This window comes from Trichosurus vulpecula, chromosome 1 (assembly GCF_011100635.1).
Source record: "Trichosurus vulpecula isolate mTriVul1 chromosome 1, mTriVul1.pri, whole genome shotgun sequence".
NCBI lineage: Eukaryota > Metazoa > Chordata > Mammalia > Diprotodontia > Phalangeridae > Trichosurus > Trichosurus vulpecula.
Genome location: NC_050573.1, coordinates 193,891,128 through 193,911,333, shown reverse-complemented (window position 1 = coordinate 193,911,333; position 20,206 = coordinate 193,891,128). Strand labels below are relative to the sequence as shown.

General features: G+C 41.6%; 1 protein-coding gene across 1 annotated transcript in view; it reads left to right on the top strand.

The window, feature by feature from the left end:
• The window catches only part of KIAA0319 (KIAA0319 ortholog), a 145,376-nt gene that overhangs the window by 88,899 nt on the left and 36,271 nt on the right, over positions 1–20,206 (top strand). The window contains exons 14-19 of the mRNA XM_036742728.1: positions 637–760; positions 4,157–4,289; positions 7,095–7,243; positions 8,777–8,928; positions 17,616–17,754; positions 19,933–20,092. Of these exons, the coding sequence (XP_036598623.1) occupies positions 637–760; positions 4,157–4,289; positions 7,095–7,243; positions 8,777–8,928; positions 17,616–17,754; positions 19,933–20,092 (857 nt within the window). The remainder of the gene's footprint in view (positions 1–636; positions 761–4,156; positions 4,290–7,094; positions 7,244–8,776; positions 8,929–17,615; positions 17,755–19,932; positions 20,093–20,206) is intronic.

The window sequence follows — 20,206 nt, the reverse complement described above, 5'->3', positions numbered from 1 at the left end:
TCAAGGAAGAAATATTTGTAGGGGAAACTTGAGGCAGTTAGTTGGTATAGGGGATAGTCAGGATGACCTGAGTTAAAATCCTGCCTCAGACACTTACTACATGTATGACCCTATTCGAGTCACTTAGCTTCTCTCAGCCTCAGTTTCTTCATTTGTAAAATGGCAGCAGTAATAGCACCTACCTCATATCGCTGTAAGAATTAAGAGGTAATGTATGAAAAGCACTCTGCAGCCCTTAAAACTTTATATAAATGTTAGCTATTAAGGGCGATAAAGAAATTATAATGGGAGTTAAACATTCAGATAATGTAAATATTTCATAATAATCTGACATTTAGATGGGAGAAGTAATTGCTGTTATTACCAACAGAAGAGATAAACATTTATTAAAGCTAAAGGTGGCCATTTTAATTATTTTAGCACAAATGAATAAAATGCTGCCTCTGGGAATTTCTGCTGCTTTGGATTTTCATCCATTTCCCTGAAGACATACAACCATTCCTTGCTTGAGGAAAATATCTTTATTAAGTCTCTCAGTTTTGCATAATGTCATATTTCCTCATTAGGTCCCCTATGCATATTGTCTGTAATCCTATATTTATCTTTTCTTTCTCTTTTTAATTGTCAAATGCCCAGGGAGTGAGGACACCATACCTTCAGTTGTCTGCAATGCAGGAAGGAGATTATACATTTCAGCTGGTGATCACAGATTCATCAAGACAGCAATCCACTGCTGAGGTCACTGTGATTGTCCAGCCTGGTAGGTGAGAACAGAAATACCTTGGGCCTGTTGATGCTGAGCAGAGAGGAATTCATCCTAAATCCCTGAGTTGGCATTGAATTGAAGTAGCAGGTATTGGAGCCTGAATTAAAAGGAAGGTTTGCTTTTAGGTCCAGAGTCCCATTATAATTTTAATTTCCAAACCCTGGGATGAAATATCACAGTGTAGTCATCCTCAAGGTCACTCTAATTTCAGATTTCACATATAAAGTGAGGAAGTTAGACGGCATGGGCTCTAAGGTATCTTTTAGCTCGAATCTAGGATCCTTTGATATGGACATAGATAACTTACTCTTCTGCCACAGTGATACAGGCACTTTTTAGAAGGGTCTCTTTAGGATGCTGTGGCCAGACACTCAGATGTCTCTTGGCCAGGTGGAAGTAGATTGACTTAATAATTTAGCTACCTGTTTGCAGATAGGTTCCTGAGGACCGTCACCGTACTAGTATCTGGAATAGTACTTCCTCTTCTGTCTTTGACCCCCAAGATCAGCTAAGCCCTTGTCCAATATTCTGTAGTATAATTTGACTTTTAGTGGTTTTCAATGAACTGCCTGCTGCTGGAAGAAATGTGCCTTGCCTTCTGACGTCCTAAGAAAGTATCCAACCTACATCTAACTAACATATGTCTATGGAAATAAAGCTCCCTGATTCTTGCTTTTGCTACTTTTTGAAAAGAAGCCGAAGAGGAGTGCCTTAATGATAGCAACAACAGCTAGCATTTGCACAGTACTTTAAGCACTTTACAAATGGCATCTCAGCCTTCCATCTTTCTCTGTATCAGTGTTTTAGCCCTTGAATGTCTGTGTTTCTGTGTTTCTGTTTTTCCATTTGTCATTCTGTCTCAGAGTTTCCTCATTTCTGTATGAACTATCAAAAGGCAATCACAACTTCATGAAACATATGTGAAAACTAGGTTTATTACAAGAGAAATGAACAAGCATGTGAAACCCAAAGAGTTCATAATCCATACAGAAGTTTGCATATCTATGACAGTACAACAAAGGGAGGAGGAAATACCTATCTACCTAATATCCAGCTAAAGAGGCGTGGCATAAGAGAGGAAAAGGTGCAATAAAGGTGGGGAAAGAACAAAACCCCTCCCAAGGGGGAGGAGCAAGGCCAATGGCAAAAGCCACATTCTTTTCCCTTGGGAACTGCTAGACCATGAGGTATGGTGGTCTGCTTATCTACAGGGGTCCCAGCTGCACAAGCCTACTGCAGACTGTCTGGTGCCTATCTTGACTCCCAAGGACACACAGGGAGTCCAGTTTGAGAGGCAAATAACATATTATATTAGCTTGGGGAGGAGTGGGTGGGTGGTGGACTTCATCCTTGACATATTCAAGGCCTCCTGCATCCTCTGGGTCTAGTGTTTCTGGAAAATATGGCAACTTGAAAAGACAAGTCCAAGGGATCCCTTAATGGTACCTATCTCTGTGTCTCAGTCTATGACTGTATCTGACTTTGATGCTAGGTTTCTCTCTCTCTGAATCTAAACACAAATATCATTATCTTTATCTTTTTAATAACCCTAGGAGGTAGGTGACATCCCCATTTTATGAAGGAGGAAACTGAGGCAGACAGAAATTAAGTGACTTGCCTGGTCACACATCTATTAAGTGGTTGAAGCTGGATTTGAATGCGGGTCTTCCTGACTCCAAGTCTAGCCACTGTGCCACCTGGCAGCTCTGTATGAGCTACCTCTGCATTTCTTAAATACCTTAACTTGTAATGCCCCAATTGTTCTGTTGGCTTAAATGGAATCTGTAATTTTTCTTCTAGAAGAAGAAAGGGAATCTATGCCACAGCTCTTACTTCCACTTCTGTTTTCTTGGTGAATCCAAATGAAAGGAGAATTCTCATTTTACAAAGAAACCAAGTCACAGAAAAATTAAAATCTGCCGACCCATCCTAGACAGAAAAGGACCCAATCCCACTGCTGCCCAGTACTCACCAGTTCACCTGATAATCAGTTGGACTTTCTAGAACCTCCTTGGTGAAAACCGATTTTGTATGACATGTTTGGTTGCTACTGCGGGCCATTTCAGTAATCTGTATAGTCACCATATATCTAGTCACAAATGCTTGTGGTAGATGTGGTAGCAGAAGTCATCTGTCATGTGAAAACTATAGTGAATATTCTTGGCCTACAGGCAACAACTGGGCATTTTATTTAGAGCTTAGATATAGTTGTGCAGAAATCACAGTAAGCCCCTCAGAAGGAATCCTGTGAATTCTAGGAAATTTTATTCATTCATACAATTCATTCGTTAATTTAAAAATCATTAAAAATTATAAATGTTTAATTTAAATTAAAATTTAAAAATTTATTTAAAACTTAAAAATTACTTTTGGTTCTACATTAGAGTCATTAGCTCTGTCCGTGATTGAACTCTTCCTGGTGACAAAGAAAACCAATTTAGCCAAATATCCAACACAGAAACCTTTTTTGACAATATATATAATGTCCCATCCTTGTAATATGTTCATAACCTTCAAACCTAGTCCTCTTCTACCTTTCCAGCCTTCTTACACCTTATTCCTCAACACATACTCTTCGATCCAGTGACCCTGACCTCCTGACTCTTCCACAAACAAAATAGTCCATCTCTCAACTCAGGGCATTTTCTCTGTTCCCCATGCCTGGAATGCTCTCCCTCCTCCACTTTGCCTACTGACCTCCCTCATTTCCTTTAAATACCAGCTAAAATACCATCTTTTACTGGAAGCCTTCCCTGGATAGAGTGCTGAGCCTGGAGTCAGGAAGACTCATCTTCCGGAGTTCAAATCCAGCCTCAGACACTTACTTAGCTACGTGAACCTGAGCAAGTCACTTAACCTTGTTTGCCTCAGTTTCCTCATCTGTAAAATGAACTGGAGAAAGAAATGGCAATTCTCTCCAGGATCTTTGCCAAGAAAACCCCAGAGTTGGACAGGACTGAAAATGACTGAACAACAACAAAATTTCCCAAACCCTCTTAATTCTAATACCTTTTCCTCTGTTAATTATTTCCTATTTATCCTGAATATAGCTTGCTTTGTATGTATTTGTTTGTATGTTGTGTCCCCCATCAGATTGTAAGCACCTTGAAGGCAGGGAATTTCTTTTGCTTCCTTTTATGTCCTTAATATTTAAGCACAGTGTCTGGCACATAGTAGACACTTAATAAATGTTGATTGATTTTTTTTTTAATCTATCCTGCAAGACCTTCATCAATTTCCACATGAAACTGTATATCAGTGGTTCTGAGGGTCCAATTACTATGTGAATTGATGTAAACAAATACAGAACAAACATTTTAAAAGGAATCTGAGCATTGGTAATATAACTTTAAAAGTGCTCATTTTTACATTCTGGTTTTGTTATTGTAGAAAACAACAGTCCCCCTGTAGCTGTGGCTGGCCCAGACAAAGAGCTGATATTCCCTGTGGAAAGCATGGTCCTCGATGGAAGCAGAAGCACGGACGACCAAGGCATCATTTTCTATCACTGGGAAAATATCAGGTAACACATTTATATTCACTTAAAAGCCTCAGGGTCATAAGCAAGACATTTTGTGCCTGGGGAAAAAAGCGAGAAGGGAAGAAAGAAGAGGCCAGGCAGGTCACCTAGAGTGCAATCACCTGGAGGGAGGAAGCATGTCCTGGGAAAACTCACAATTTCTACCCTAGGGCAGTACCGTTGTTCCTCTAAATTTCATCATCTCCAGGCTAAGCCCTAGCTGCCTCAACCTAGTTATAGTTTCACTGAGCAACTACATACGCCACTTCTTAATTCAGCCTGAGTTGAAAAATTAAGGGGAAGGGGAGGTGCTGGTGGAATTTGAGAATGTGGGTGAAAATTAGAAGGAAAGGGCAGCTAGGTGGCTCAGTGGATAGAACACTGGACCTGGAGTCAGGAGGATCAGAATTCAGAGCTGTCCTCAGCCACTTACTAGCAATGTGACCCTGGGCAAGTCACTTAACCTTGTCTTCCAAAAAAAGAAAAAATAAGAGGGAGATTCTGATAGAAAGGAATAAGTGAGAGGTAAGCCTTATCAAGGCATACGTCTGATCAGAATTAAGAGAGAGGGAAGAAAGACATTGATCTGGCAAGTTAAGGAGCAAGGGGGCCCCCAAACATACTGTGTCTCCTTGTGGCGTGCCATTGGGGCATATATAATTCACTTATGATTCTGGACATAAGGAACAGTGTGGTGTGGTGACCGCCGAGCTGGCTTCAGATTCAGGAAAACCTGAGTCCAAGTCCCACCTCTGCCCCATACTGGCTGCGTGGCTAGACCTCTCAAGGCTCCAGGAAGTTCCGTCCGTCTATAACGTTCAGAGAAGGTGTGCTAACCTGTATTAGGAGAAGGAGTTTCCTTACCAGGGGATCTCCTGTGCTAGTAAAAATCACGGGTCCGGTTGCTATCCCTTCACAACAGCAGCAACTCACCTTTATATAAGAGTCTGAAAAATTTGCAGCGTGATTCTTTGTTCAGACCTAGAACGGACACAGTATGTTATCTCTATTTCACACAGGAGGAGGCAGTGACTTACACACAGTCACCCAACTAGTACATAACTGTCAGAACCAGGATTTGAACCTATACGTCTTGGTTCTAAGGCTAGCATTAGGAGAAGGGGATTCTTCATTGAGGAGTTCCTTATCTTTATCTTATAGATAGGGCAACTGGAGATGGCCCAGGATGCAGTGGGAGACCTTGGTCTTTTTTTAAGCTAAATTCTTTCCCTCGGCTCACTTCTTAAACAGCCCCAATCACTGGGCATTGCCTCAGTCAAAGTGAGAGCTTAAAAAAGCCAAGGTCTCCCATCTCCAGTTGTCCTGATCTCCATCTGGCCAGTGGACCAGTTGGCTCCAGAGGAGAAAGTGAGGCTGGTGACTTTGCACAGCCTCCCTCACTTAAATCCAGTTGATTTGCAAGTCATGGCATCATCTTCCTGATGTCATGGTCCTTTTCAAGAACGAAGGACAAAACCACAATCTTTCTCTTATACAGGCTTTCGATCGTAAGCTCATTGGGCTATAGGCCACTCAGTTGTCCTATTGTTGTTGTTTAGTAGTGTCTAACTCTTTGTGGTTCTATGGACCATAGCACACCATAGGAGAAGGAAATGGCAAATCACTCCAGTATCTTTGCCAAGAAAACCCCACATGACGTCATGAAGAGTCTGACGTGACTGAACAACTCTTTCCCCAAATCTATTCTCCCCTTCCCTGGTCCCCGCACATATCATTACTGAGTTTGTTGTATTTCTTTTTCTTTTTTTTTTTTGGAGGGGGGAAGGCAGGGCAATTGGGGTTAAGTGACTTGCCCAAGGTCACACAGCTAGTGTGTCAAGTGTCTGAGGTCAAATTTGAACTCAGGTCCTCTTGACTCCAGGGCCGGTGCTCTACTCACTGCGCCACCTAGCTGCCCCAGTTTGTTGTATTTCTAGACCAAATTGCGTGTGTATGTTGTTTTTAGCTCTCTAGCCAGTTCAGATAAAAGCGAAGATACTGGAGTGGTTTGTCATTTCCTTCTCCAGTGGATTAAACAAACAAAAGTTAAGTGACTTGCCCAGGGTCACATAGCTAGTGAGTGTCTGAGAATGGATTTGAACTCAGGTCTTCCTGAGTTCAGGCACAGTGCTTATCCACTGAACTACCTAGCTGCCTCCAGCAGCTGCTGGTAAAGAGGGTAAATTGATGTCCTTCTTGGCCTTTGGTACAACAGATTGTACTGACTGATTGGATAACTGAGAATGTGGGAGACAATAGTACATACCATTATAAATTCAACCTGAAAAGAGAGAACTGTAGACCTTGAGAGTGGAAAGGGGAACTTTGAGATCATTTAATCCAGTGCCCTCCTTTATAAATGAGTAAACTGAGGCTCAAAGGGTCTTAAAGTGACTTGCCCAGATTGCAGAACTAGTGAATGGCAAAGCCAGGACTAGTACCCAGGATGTCTGATTCCACACCTTGTATTATTTTCATTAATTTTCTTGTTTTCATTTAGAAGAGAAGTTGGGAATAGTAGGCAAGTCTTGTTATCCAAAGGGCAGATCATTCTACTATCAGACCACTATATACCTTATTCCCAGGAATCCAACAGAGTCTGAAAAAAGGTCCTTATGGCTGATGAATCTTGCAGTGTAGAATTCAAGCCACCATACTCTTTAAGTCTAAGAGCATCGTGAATTCTCTAGCTAATGAAGATTCCCAGTGAAAAGTAGGATTGTTTAAAAGGATGTAGATAATAATGCCTGGCAGAATCAAAGCCCCATATGGTAATATCCACCCCCAACTCTTGCTGTTTTCTTCCAGTGGCCCAAGTGCTGTGGAGATGGAGAACATTGACAAAGCTGTAGCCACAGTCACCGGACTGCAGGTTGGCACCTACCACTTCCGACTGACGGTGAAGGACCGCCAGGGCTTGAGCAGCATGGCTACCCTCTCCGTGGCTGTCAGGGAGGGTAAGCCGAGGTGCTTCTTTACCTTTGGCCCTAGGTATTATACTGATGCATTTGATCATCGCAGGCGTGGGAGAGGGGAGAGGCAGAAGGAGGCTCCATCTGCTTCTTAAGCTTCCAAGGGAATTTGAAAAACCAACAACAACAAATGCCAAGTTCTAGGCCTCAAATTCATGGGGAATTTGGTATTTACTCGCTCATCATAGGAAGACAGGTGGAATAACAAGATACAGGATCATCAATCAAGAGCTGGAAGGGACCTCCGAGGTTATCCTATCATTTTACAGATGATCCTATCCTGAGGCCCAAGGAGCTGAGTGCTTTGCCCAAAGTCACATAGGTATATGATTTTTTAAAAGGAAGGACATATGCAGGAACAGTTCAAAGTAAAGCTCATCCTGAGGAGGAAAATAAGCCTCGAGCTCTATTCTTCTTTCCCCAGTATTTCAACATCTAATGTTGAAATATCTAACCTTTTAGCTCTCAGATTTGTTGCACCACTGTTCTTCCTTAGCTTTCATTCTGTCTCTTTTCACCAAGCAGTTTTCCCTTCGCCCTCCCCTGACACACATTTCAGAGTCTGAGTTCCCATTTTCACAGGGGTTTACTGACAGTCAATAAGTCAGTCAGTCAATAAGCATTTATTAAGCCCCTACTGTGTGTCAGGCACTGTGCTAAGCACTGGGGATACAAAGACACGCAAGAGACGTGTTCATCAGAACTCATGTGGAGGATTATATCTCATTCTGGCCACCATGTTTTAGGAGGGACAAGGAGAGGCCAGCATATGTTCACATGAGGGCCACCAGGAAAGTGAGGGACCAGGAGACACCAGGCCATGTAAAAATGGCTCTTGGACCTGAAGAAAGCTCAGAGAAGAGAAAACTTACTGGGTATGTAATGTAATCATTGTCTTTGGATAGCTGAAACCAAGCCGGTGGGTAGGAATTACAGAGAGGCAGATTTGGGTAGCTAGCTAGAGCACCGGGCAGGGAATCAGGATGACCTGAGTTTAAATCCAGCTTTAGATACCTGCTACCTGTGTGACCCTGAGTGAGTCACTTAACCTCTGTTAACCTCAGTTTCCTCAGCTGTAAACTGTGGATAATACGATCACCTACTTCTCAGGGTTGTTGTGAGGTTTAAATGAGATAATATTTGTAAAGTGCCCAGCACAGGGTAGGTGCTATATAAATGCTAGCCATTATTATTATTATTATTGTGGTTGTTATTATTAGCTAGTATTTAGCTAATGGAAGAAATAGTTTCCAAAGAATGAGAACCATCCAAAAGTGGAATCAGCTGCCTAAGGAGGTAATGGGTTCTTTATCACCGAAGGTCTTCAGTAGAGGCTAGGTGATGACTTGATATGTCATAGAGGGGATTCTCATACACTATTGCATCTGTACATCTTATATCTATGGAGCTGTGAAATAAACTAACCATGGACTTTTAACGTGCTCTGTTGTCATCATTTCCATTACCAGTGTTTTGAATGAACATGTTTTTGCTTCCATTTTATTCCATGCGGCTTAGAAAACAACACTCCTCCTAGAGCCCGAGCTGGTGGCAGACATGTTCTTGTGCTTCCCAATAACTCCATTGCCCTGGATGGTTCAAGGTCTACTGATGACCAAGGAATTGTATCTTATTTGTGGATCCGGGATGGTCAAAGTCCAGCGGCTGGAGTAAGTATTTGGCTCATCCTTTGATAATATCATGTTTGGCATGGCAGAGCCTGTGTGAATTTGTCTTCATTAGGTGTAATGGTAATTAAGGTGGGACTTTTTTTCTTTTCTTTTGCTTTTTTTTACTTCTTTTTTTAATTAAGATTTTTTATTTTTAGTTTACAACACTCAGTTCTGCATGTTTTTGAGTTCCAAATTTTCTTCCCGTCCTTCCCCTCCCCTCTCCCCCCCAAGATGGCATAGAATCCAATATATGTTCTACATATACCTTTGCATTAAACTTATTTACACAGTAGTCAAATTGTAAAGAAGAATTATGACCAATGGAATGAATCATGAGAAAGAAGAAACAAAACAAAAAAAGAAGTGAAAAAGAAAAACAAAAAAGAGAGCAAAGAGTGTGCCTCAATCTGCATTCAGACTCCATAGTTCTTTCTCTGGATGTAGACAGCTCTCTATCATGAGTCCTTTGGAGTTGTCTTTGAACCTTGTACTGCTGAGAAGACGCAAGTCTATCAAAGTTAGTCATCACAAAAGCAATATATCTGTGGTTGTGTACAATGTTCTCCTGGTTCTGTTCCGCTCACGCAGCATCATATCATGTCCTTCCAGGTTATTACGAAGTCTCTATCTTCCCCATTTCTCATAGCACAGTAGTAAAGATTATTTTGCCCAATTGTGTGCCCATAGGGGAATGGATGAATATTTACAAAAGTATAAATTGCCCAGGTTAACAGATAAGGTGGGACTTTTTTACTGTTTTCTCTTTTAGAATGCTAAAGTAATGAAGTGCCTTTGATTAAGTCTTGCTAGGTGCAAAGCCCCAGGCCCACACTCTTTTGCTGATTTGATGTGAAGCCTTTGGGCCCTAAGAAGGGTGTATAAACTCAGAGGTTAGCATTTTGTTTGGGGCTGTCACTCACTGGAAGAGTGTTGTGTGATTTGACCAGATGAGACTCTGGGTAGCTGCTGGAGCCTCCCTGGCTTTGAAAACCCAGATGTTGGTGTTTCTCTGGTAACTATGTATTGCTGTGGACAGACCGATTTGTATTTATTTGCTCTCTTTATATAATGCATGCTTGTAATTTCTGTTTGTATACTCTCTGAAATTTTTTCTGAAGCCTTCTCTGAAGGCTTTTTCCTCTGAACTAAGTGAATGATATATGTATGTTTGATTAAAGTGAGATTGTAAACTCCTTAAAGTTGCTTTCCTTAGAAAAGAAGATCAAGGGACCTGTGCTAGTAGCCCTCCTGTATGCTTGTGTTGTTGGTCCTACACAGCCATGGTAGCGGCAAGCAGCATTGTTGGTACATTAGGGTAGCCAGCCTTATTGAGCATGTATAGGCTGGCAAATGCAGGCAGAAGGATTGTTAGATATATCATTAAGGCAGAATTCATGACTTCAAAGATAACCATGAATATGCCTGAATGGTCCAGAATGGCAGGATATAAGGAATTCTCCAAGTAGAAGGCAGAGGAGTTAAAGCATTTATTGAAACTCAAAAGTAGCAAACCCATGGACCAGTGTCCCTAATTCGACATCCTGGCAAGAGCCTTCCAAGACCAGTATGCCCATCTCACAATAGTGACCAGGAGGCCACAGAAAAACATTATGGCAGCAAGCCAAGCCGTACTGGTGCTTCCTCCCCCAGTGCCAGGGCCCTCCAGCAAGAAGACCATCCACTGGCCTGAAGCCCCTGCTCAGCACTCTCCGGTCTCCATGAGGGTCAGTCTTGCCTTTTTGTAGCACCTGCTGCCGTCGCTGCTGCTTTTGCAGCAATCTCCAAGCTGTGTTCCAGCTAGCTGATTGCTTCCTCTCTCCTTCAGCTCTTAACTACTCTCTCCAACTGCCTCACCAACTGCCTCTTAGCTCTGCTCCAACTGTTCAGCAAGCTCCTCCCACCACAGACTTCATGTCATCATGTGGACCAGAACTCAGGCACCTACCATTGGCTCCAGTCCTAGCCATTCCTCCCAGACCCTGAGAGCCCTGCCCCTGAAGCCCAGTGAATGGGTGGGAAAGATCTTCCCATTCACTGATTGCCTTTACATTAGATTAAAGAGAGAGGTAATGTAGTCTAATAGAAATAGCATTGCAATTGTAATCAGAAGGTCTGGATTTGAATATCGGAGCTGACATTTACCAGTCATATGATTTTGGGCAAGACATTGAGTCTTTCTGAGCCTAAAATTCCTCATTTGTAGAATGAAGATATAATATTATGCTATGTACTTCACAAAGTTGTTATGAGTCCTTATTAAACTAAATGCTATATGTGAGTTATTATTGCCCCAGTTCTTCAAACGATCTGGAATTTCATCATTGTGAGTATTCTTCCCGCGGAGGTAGATCACAATCCCTCCATACCTCAGTAGACAGTTTCGCGAGTTGCTAATGACAAAGAAGAAAAAGTCATTACTTGGTGGCCAGTAGTTTGGCAATAACAGAGAACTATAACCAGGCTGGAGTACATAGGACTTTTATCTAGGTATGGCCTAATGTTAGATGGTGCCACATTGACTTCATGGGCATAGGATGAGCAAGATGGGAGTCATGCTCAAGAATGTGAAGGGGAAAAGGTAGGATAGATAACACTCTAGACTCTGCTCCTCTATTAGGGTCTAGAAAAGTCAGAGCCAGATATTTCTTCTTCCTTTAGCTATACCCTGACTCCAACACTGGGTATCTGGGCATGGTAAAGTAGGGAAAATTTGAAATTGCCCAATTTCAAAGCAATAGCCTTGAGCAAGTCCTGCCATTCTGAGTACTAGCCTCCCTTCCTCTCATGGTGGGAGTTTAGGACCAGCAGACCATACTCCAGATGCCTTAGCCTTAAGCCTTCTTGTCCAGAGGTCCTGGATCCTTCTCTTTTGTTTCCAGGTCTCTTGGAGTGAGAGAGAGATACTGGGATTGTTACAGACAATAGGGGAATACCATGTTGCCCAAGACTTTTTACTTTCTTCCAGTCCCTTTCACCAACACACATGCTGGAGGGCAGGGTGAGTCTGCTTAGGCTCTCATCTATTAGGCCTTGGTCAAATCAGCAGGTAAGCTCCTGGTCCCACTGCCTTTATGTCATGGTGGAGGATCTCAATCATTTGCCAGCCCCTGACTGGGACTTAGACTCATGCAACATTAATATGAATAGAGAAAGATGGAAGGCCAGGGTCCAGCTTGTATAGGTGCATAGGAACAGTGGTAGTAGATCAGAGAAAAGGGTTGTGAGTAAGGGTGTTGCCCACTCTCATGCCATCCTAAGCTGGCCTTGTATGACCTAGTTAGCACATAATTAACAAGAACAGTTCTTTAAAATAGGAAGCTATCCTATAGCTCTTTTCTTTTTTTTATAGACAGTGTCCCAGAAAAAAGGCATTTACATTCATTGCCTTCTCTTTTTTTATCTACTCCTCAACACCTTACAATCCTGGCTTCCAACAGAAGCTGAATTTGTTCTATTGAGACCACACAACAGAAACTGTTCTCTTCAGAGCTACCAAGGTATAGCCTTTTCTCAGTCATTATCTTTCTTGATTATATCTGAAGCTTTAAACGCTGTTGACCATCTCTCCATCTGGATCCTCTCTTCTTGGATTTTATGATGTTGTTTTCTCCTAAATTTCCTTTTTCTCAGTCTCCTTTGCTACATCATTGTCCATGGTCTGCTTGTTAACACTGGATGTCCCCCAAGGCTCTGTCCTGGGTCTTCTTCTATTTATACAACCCCTGTGTGGATTAAAAAGGTTTGAGAGACATAGTTTCTGGGTAATTTAATAATTTTATTAATAATGCCAGCACATTATTAATAAAAGGATGATGATTTGGCTGTCTCTCTCTTAGACCAAAGACAATCATGGCAGTGGGCTCACAGTTCATATACTCTTCAGAGTAGGTGTTCCTGAGGGGTGACAATGAACTGTGATTGGATAACACAATAGGAGGTGAGCTATATTAAAATGAAGGACTGAGAGTGACATTATATGACCCTCAGACAGAGAAACTATCTCTATACTTAACTACCCCAGCCTAGGGTTCTCTAGACAGAAGGATCTATCTCCATTCAACCTTGATTGGATGGAATTCACCTGCGATTAGAGATTCCTGGTAGGGTGGGGTTGGGTCAGAGGAGAAGTTTAACTCAACCTTGAAACTAAGGTCTTGAAAATAGAAAAGAAAGGGGAAACTCTGAATCTCCTCAAATCATTAATTATTAGTAATCATTTCTCTCACCTCTTTTCTCTGTGATCTCATCAGCTTCCATGGGTTAAATGGTTATTTCCTTGCAGATAACTTTCAGATCTATAAATCCAGTCCTCATCTCTTTTCCTGAGCACTTATAGCATTGTCACCAATTGTCCATTGTATATCTCCAACTAGGTATTGCATAGATATATCAAACTCAATGTGTGCAAAGTGGAACTCATTATATTTTTCCTCTATGCCATCACCCCTTCTCCAAACCACTCCCCTCCCCACCCGCCCTTATTTCTATTAAGGGTGTTGCCCTACGTATAGCCACTGAAGGTCACAACCTCAGAGTCATCCTTGACCCTTCCTTCTCCTTTATCTGTGATTATGGCAGACAATCCATAATCTTCTTGAAGATTATGTTTCCATAATACCTCTCATCTATCCTATTCTCACCACAAAATGGCCACCACTGTAGTTCATGGCCTTGTCACCTCTCATCAGGACTATCGAAGTAACCTGCTAATTGTATTCCCAGTTTCCAATCTCCAGTCTCTCCAGTCTGACAAAATAATTTACTTAAAGTTCAGATCTGACCATGTGACTCTCCTGCTCAAGAATCTTTAGTGGCTTCCCATTGCCCCAGGATAAAATAAAGCTCCTAAGCTTAGCACTTAGAAAAAAGTTATTTATGCCTTCTCTTCTTGGTGAAATACTGGAGAGTGTTGGACTTGGAGTCAGGAATACCTGACTTTGAATCTTCCTTCAGCCACTTACCAGTTGTATGGTTCTGGGAAAGCCACTTAACTTCTCTTAGCTTCCTCATATGTAAAATGAGAATAATAAGATCCTGCCAAACACCTATAAAAATGGCTCTGAACAAATTCTAGAGCTGCAGAACCCATGAAATAACAGAGGGAAGCAGGGCTCCAGCCCAGGAAAGCCTGGATGGTCACTGGGAAGGGTCTATCACACGGATCTGGGAGTGGAGCAGAGCAGAGCCCAGTGGGACCCGCACCAGGACCAACCAGACTGGGAGCTGGGCGGAATAGGCTGTAGCGCCCTGAATCACTGAGCTGTGGCAGTTACCAGACTTCTCAACCCACAAATGCCAAAGACAACAGAGAAGGTTAGTGGGTAGAACTGCTAGAACAGAGGGAAAGGAGTGCGTGGTCAGCCCCAGGGGCATGGAAGTGGTGCAGCTCTGGGGCTGCTTCCAGGTGCAGTTGCTTCTGGCCCCAGGCCCACCAGGTGGGAAGAATAAAGCAGCAGATCAGAAAGGGAGTGCAGAGTATGCTTGGATCTGAATTGCAGTCTGGGTTGGCGGTTCTTGGGGGAGGAGTAACGCTGGTGTGGCAGAGCTTGCTGTGTAGAAGTAGCTCTGAAAATAGCAATGCAGCCCCTAATGCTTGGGACAAAGTACTCTCTACAAGCAGTCATACCCCAACAAAAAGGTCAAGGGTTAAGTAGTTGGCTGGGAACATGAACAGGCAGCAAAAACAGACTCAGATTCAGACTCAGACTCTGGAAACTTTCTTTGGTGACAAAGAAGACCAAAACATACAGCCAGAAGAAGTCAACAAAGTCAAAGAGCCTACATCAAAAGCCTCCAAGAAAAATATGAATTGGTCTCAGGCTATGGAAGAGCTCAAAAAAGGATTTGGAAAAAGCAAGTAAGAGAAGTAGAGGAAAAATTAGGAAGAGAAATGAGAGTGATGCAAGAAAATCATGAAAAAGAAGTCAATGACTTGCTAAAGGAGACCCCAAAAATACTGAAGAAAATAACACCTTAAAAAATAGACTAACTCAAATGGCAAAAGAGCTCCAAAAAGCCAATGAGGAGAAGAATGCCTTGAAAGGCAGAATTAGCCAAGTGGAAAAGGAGGTCCAAAAGACCACTGAAGAAAATACTACCTTAAAAATTAGACTGGAGCAAGAGAAGCTAGTGACTTTATGAGAAATCAAGATATTATAAAACAGAACCAAAGGAATGAAAAAATGGAAGACAATGTGAAATACCTCATTGGAAAAACCACTGACCTGGAAAATAGATCTAGGAGAGATAATTTAAAAATTATTGGACTACCTAAAAGCCATGATCCAAAAAAAGAGCCTAGATATCATCTTTCAAGAAATTATCAAGGAGAACTGCCCTGATATTCTAGAGCCAGAGGGTAAGATAGAAATTGAAAGACTCTACCGATCACCTCCTGAAAAAGATCCCAAAAAGAAAACTCCTAGGACTATTGTTGCCAAATTCCAGAGCTCCCAGATCAAGGAGAAAATACTGCAAGCAGCCAGAAAGAAACAATTTGAGTATTGTGGAAACACAACCAGAATAATACAAGATCTAGCAGCTTCTGCATTAAGGGATTGAAGGGCTTGGAATATGATATTCTGGAGGTCAGTGGAGCTAGGATTAAAGCCAAGAATAACCTCCCAGCAAAACTGAGTATAATGCTCCAAGGCAAAATATAGATTTTCAATAAAATGAGGACTTTCAAGCTTTCTCAGTGAAAAGACCAGAGCTGAATAGAAAATTTGACTTTCAAACACAAGAATCAAGAGAAGCATGAAAAGGTAATGAAGAAAGAGAATTCATAAGGAACTTACTAAAGTTGAACTGTTTTGTTTACATTTCTACATGGAAAGATGATCTGTATAATTCATGAGACCTCAGTATTAGGGTAGCCGAAGGGATGAGCTGGAGAAGGAAATGGGAAACCACTCCAGTATCTTTGCCAAGAAAACCCCAAATAGGGTCATGAAGAATTAGACAGGACTGACCAAACAATAACAAAATCTATTTACATGTTGTAAACATGGAATAGGTATGACAATTGATTCTTGAACATGAGGGTCACATGGTCAGACTTGGACTTTAGGGAGATTTTTCTTGACAGAGAGCAGAGGTGAAGATTGGAACCTGGAACTCCAATTAGCAAATCACTAGTTCCAGTGAAAGGTGATGAAGACCTGAATTAGAATGGAGCCGCAACTAAAGCCATTTTAGCATGGTAGGATCTACTAGCAAATATACTCTGTGTTTAGCAGATTTTAGAGGAGGGGAATATTTTTCTCACTACTCCTAATTTAAAAACATTGGAATCCTACCTTATTTCCTTCCCTGGCAAGACTTTGGATGGTATAGGAACTTTGGAACGCTCTCTTTGCAGCCAGGGCCAAAGATAGAAAATTGGCATCATTCTCTCCAATTCTTCCAACTCATCATATATTAGATCGTGAGTTCTTTCAGGGCAAGGACTATCTTTTGCCTCTTTTTGTATTCCTAGTGCTTAGCACACTGCCTGAAACATAGTAGGTGTTTAATAAATGTTTATTGATTGATGGAACATCCAGGGGTGTGTGTGTGTGTGGGTGTGTGTGTGTGTGGTCTCTGTTTATCATCAAATCATACCTGAAAAGTCAAGCAAAAGAGGGATTATCATTCTTTTTTCCCAAATGGGGAAATCTGAGGTAAAGAGAATTGAGTAATTTGTCTGAAGTCTCTCAGTCATTGCCAAAGTCAGAATTAGTATGTAGATCTTCTGCCTCCCATTTGAACCCAATGAGATCCCATCTCCGGGGCTTTAGATTAATTAGATCGTGACTTTTGTTCCAACTTGGGATTTGAGAGATACATAGTTAAGTCCTCTGAACTTTACTAAAAAGAGGATTATAATAGTAACGAGTTTTTGAATAATGATGCCGTGCATTAGTTTAGTTCTTTAAACCTTTCAAAGGGTTGCTGAACTCAGGCTTGATGGGGTGTTAGTTTTTTTTTTTTTTTTTTTTTGCTTTGTGGCAGGGCAATTGGTGTTAAGTGACTTGCCCAAGGTCACACAGCTAGTACACATGTCAAGTGTCTGAGGCCGGATTTGAACTCAGGTCCTCCTGACTCCAGAGCTGGTGCTCTACTCACTGCACCACCTAGCTGCCCCTGGGGTGTTAGTTTCTTAAATAGAAACAAAATGGAACTTTCTAGGGGCTCCCGAAATGTCATGTGACTGCTCTTCTTACAAATGGGTACTTTCTATTTTGAGAAATAGCAAAAGCTCTCTACTGATCACTAAGCTTGCAATCAAAACACGTGGGCACAAGCCTTGGTTTCAGCTCTTACCAACTGCGCAACCTTTAGGAGAGTAATTGCCCACGCAGAATTTTGAGCAAAAGCATTCATAAGGAAAATGCTATCCAATGTAAATTGCTGTGATTATTGTGTCTGCATGCCTGCTGGAGCGCCACTTGGGATTCTCCCCACCCTGACTCCTCAGGATTTTTGTGGCTAACAGAGAAGAGTGTCTCTGCACATTTGATTCCAGGAGAGGCCTCTAGAATCATGTTAGAAATTAGGATCCAGATAACTCTTTAAAAGGAGTACCCCTTGAAATATGGCTGTGGTATAGGAAAGGATGAGGAGCCAAAGCCTTGATAAAGAGACCCTAATTAGTCAGGAATTACTATTAATAAATAATACACTGAATTACATGTGTTTTCTAGGATGTAATCCACGGCTCTGACCACAGCGCATCTCTGCAACTCATCAATCTGGTGGAAGGAATCTATACATTCCACTTGAAGGTCACAGACCTCCAAGGAGACTTTGACATTGATACAGCTACAGTGGAAGTGCGGCCTGGTATGACCACCCCACTAAAGTTGTCCATTTCTTTGGGGTCCATCATGCTAATTTACAATTTATGCGGTCTGCCTTTGGGTTTCTTTCCAATTTAGCAGCCAATTTTGTGGTTGCTGTTTTGGTCTGGATTTGTGATTTCATTTGTGAGGGAACTCCCACCACCAATATAGGCCTACACCTATTCTGTGTAGTTTTAGAAAGTTGCCTGGGGCATTGAGAGATTAAATCTTATCTAAGAGAGTGTGTCTGTCTTTGACAGGGCATGAACCCAAGTCTTCCTGACTCTGAGGCCTGGCTGTCAATGCTGCCTCTCTTAGCAATTTCTAATGGAGAAATTACTTGTTATGAAAGAGTGGGTTCTCTTTTTCATTTTAGTTTATTTTCTCTCCTTACCTCCCCCCATATTGGGAAAAAAGGAGAAAAAAGAGAAATAAAACCCTTGTAAGAAATGTGCATAGTCAAGCCAAAAATAAAAAATTCCCAAATTGGCCATGTAAAAATGTAGTTCTCATTTTTCCACTTTACACCATCATTTCTCTGTCAGGAGGCGTGCAGCATTTTTCATCATGGGTGCGTCAGAGTTTTTTTTTTTTAATTCAGTTTTATTTTCAGTTCTAAATTCTATCTCTCACATCTCCCCCACCTATTGAGAAAACAAGAAGAACAAAATGTACTACAAGTACGTATAGTGGAACAAAACACTAGTCTGCGTTAGCCTTCATCCTCTCTCTATCACATACACACAACACACACACATGCACGCACGCATGCACTCGCGGGCTTTATTCTACACTCTGAGTCCATCCCTTCATTATCTAGAGTGGGCATCATGTTTCATCTCCAGTCCTCTGGAATTGTGGTTGGTCACTGTGTTGATCGTAGTTCCCAAGTCTTTCAAAGTTGTGTGTCTATTGTTATTGTATAAATTGTTCTCCTACTTCTGCTCACCTGACTCTGTGTCAGTTCATATAAGACTTCCCAGGTTTCTTTGAAACCTTTTCTTTCATCATTTCTTATTGGGCACAGCAGTGTACCATCATACTCATATAACATAATCTATTTAGCCATTCTCCAGTTGATGGGCATCTTCCTAGTGTCCATTTTTCCCCCATTTTTGTTCCTATGCATCCTTTTCCTCTTTCTCTGATCTCTTTGGGGTATAGGCCTGGTAGTCATATTGTCAGGTAAAAGTCACACTTTAGTGACTTTGGGGGCATAATTCCAAATCGCTTTCCAGAATGGCCTATGCCAATTCAGATTTCCACCAACAATGCATTAATATGCTTGTTTTCCTCCAGCTGCTCCAATGTTGGTAATATTTTTGGATCGTCTTTGCTAATCAAATGAGTGTGAAGTAAATCTCAAGAGTTCAGTGTGCATTTCTCTAATTATCATTGATTTGGAGTATTTTCTAGTATGATGGTTGATAGCTTGGATTTCTTCCTTTGAAAACTACTTGTTCATATCCTTTGATCTCTTAGCAATTGGGGAGGGTTCTCCTTTTTAACAAAGTTGTTAAGGGAAAATAGTCTGAGTTCTACAGCATTTTAGCAGCCCTACTCAAGAGTGCCCTTCCCTGATAGCAAGAAAGTAGTTTCTCTTTCTTTTTTTATATTACCGCTCAGAAGCAATGGGAGACCACAGTGAAATAAAAAGCTGATTATAAATGGATGTAGCTGTATAAGTGCTAATCAGAATGATATAGTACACCTTTAATTCTTATGTTTCATTCCTTTTAAAGAACTAAAGACCAGATTGGATGACCTTCATAAAGTAGACTAGCATGTTCTCCTAATGCCAAGTCATTAGGCGGAGTTGCTAGGGGAGTCAAATCACTGCTTCTCTGCCTTTTGGAAAAGAACTAAGTACTATGTGCTGGGTCAGAGGCCATAAGGCAGTAATCTAATGGATTTTTGGGATGGATTCAAGTGTATTTATGTTGTTGTATAGAACCATAATAGGAAGGACTCAAATAGTGCTTTTAATAGCCAAAATTGAAGGAATAAGAGGAATGAATGAAGAAGAGAGGATGAAGACCCTGTTTTTTTGAGTCTTCACTCCAAAACATAAAAATCATACAACATATTCCAAGAGTCTGCTACACCCAAAGTATCCATTTTGTTCCAGATATACCTACATATTTTCCAAATGGAAATTCTATACCTTCTCTTTTCACAGACCCTAAAAAGACTGGCCTTGTAGAGCTGATATTGCAGGTGGAAGTCGGACAACTGACCGAGCTGCAGAAGGATATGCTTGTGAGGCAACTGGCAGTGCTGCTTAATGTACCAGACTCTGATATCAAGATACAGAAGATCCAGGCTCATTCTGATCTCAGGTATGAAGTAGCATGCCCAAAGTAGGCATCTGTGCAGGGTGCCTGGCCAACTTCCCATGCTGCCCATGTGGTGGTCCAGCAAGAAGCTCCCTGGAGATTTCTTTAGGGCAGGGG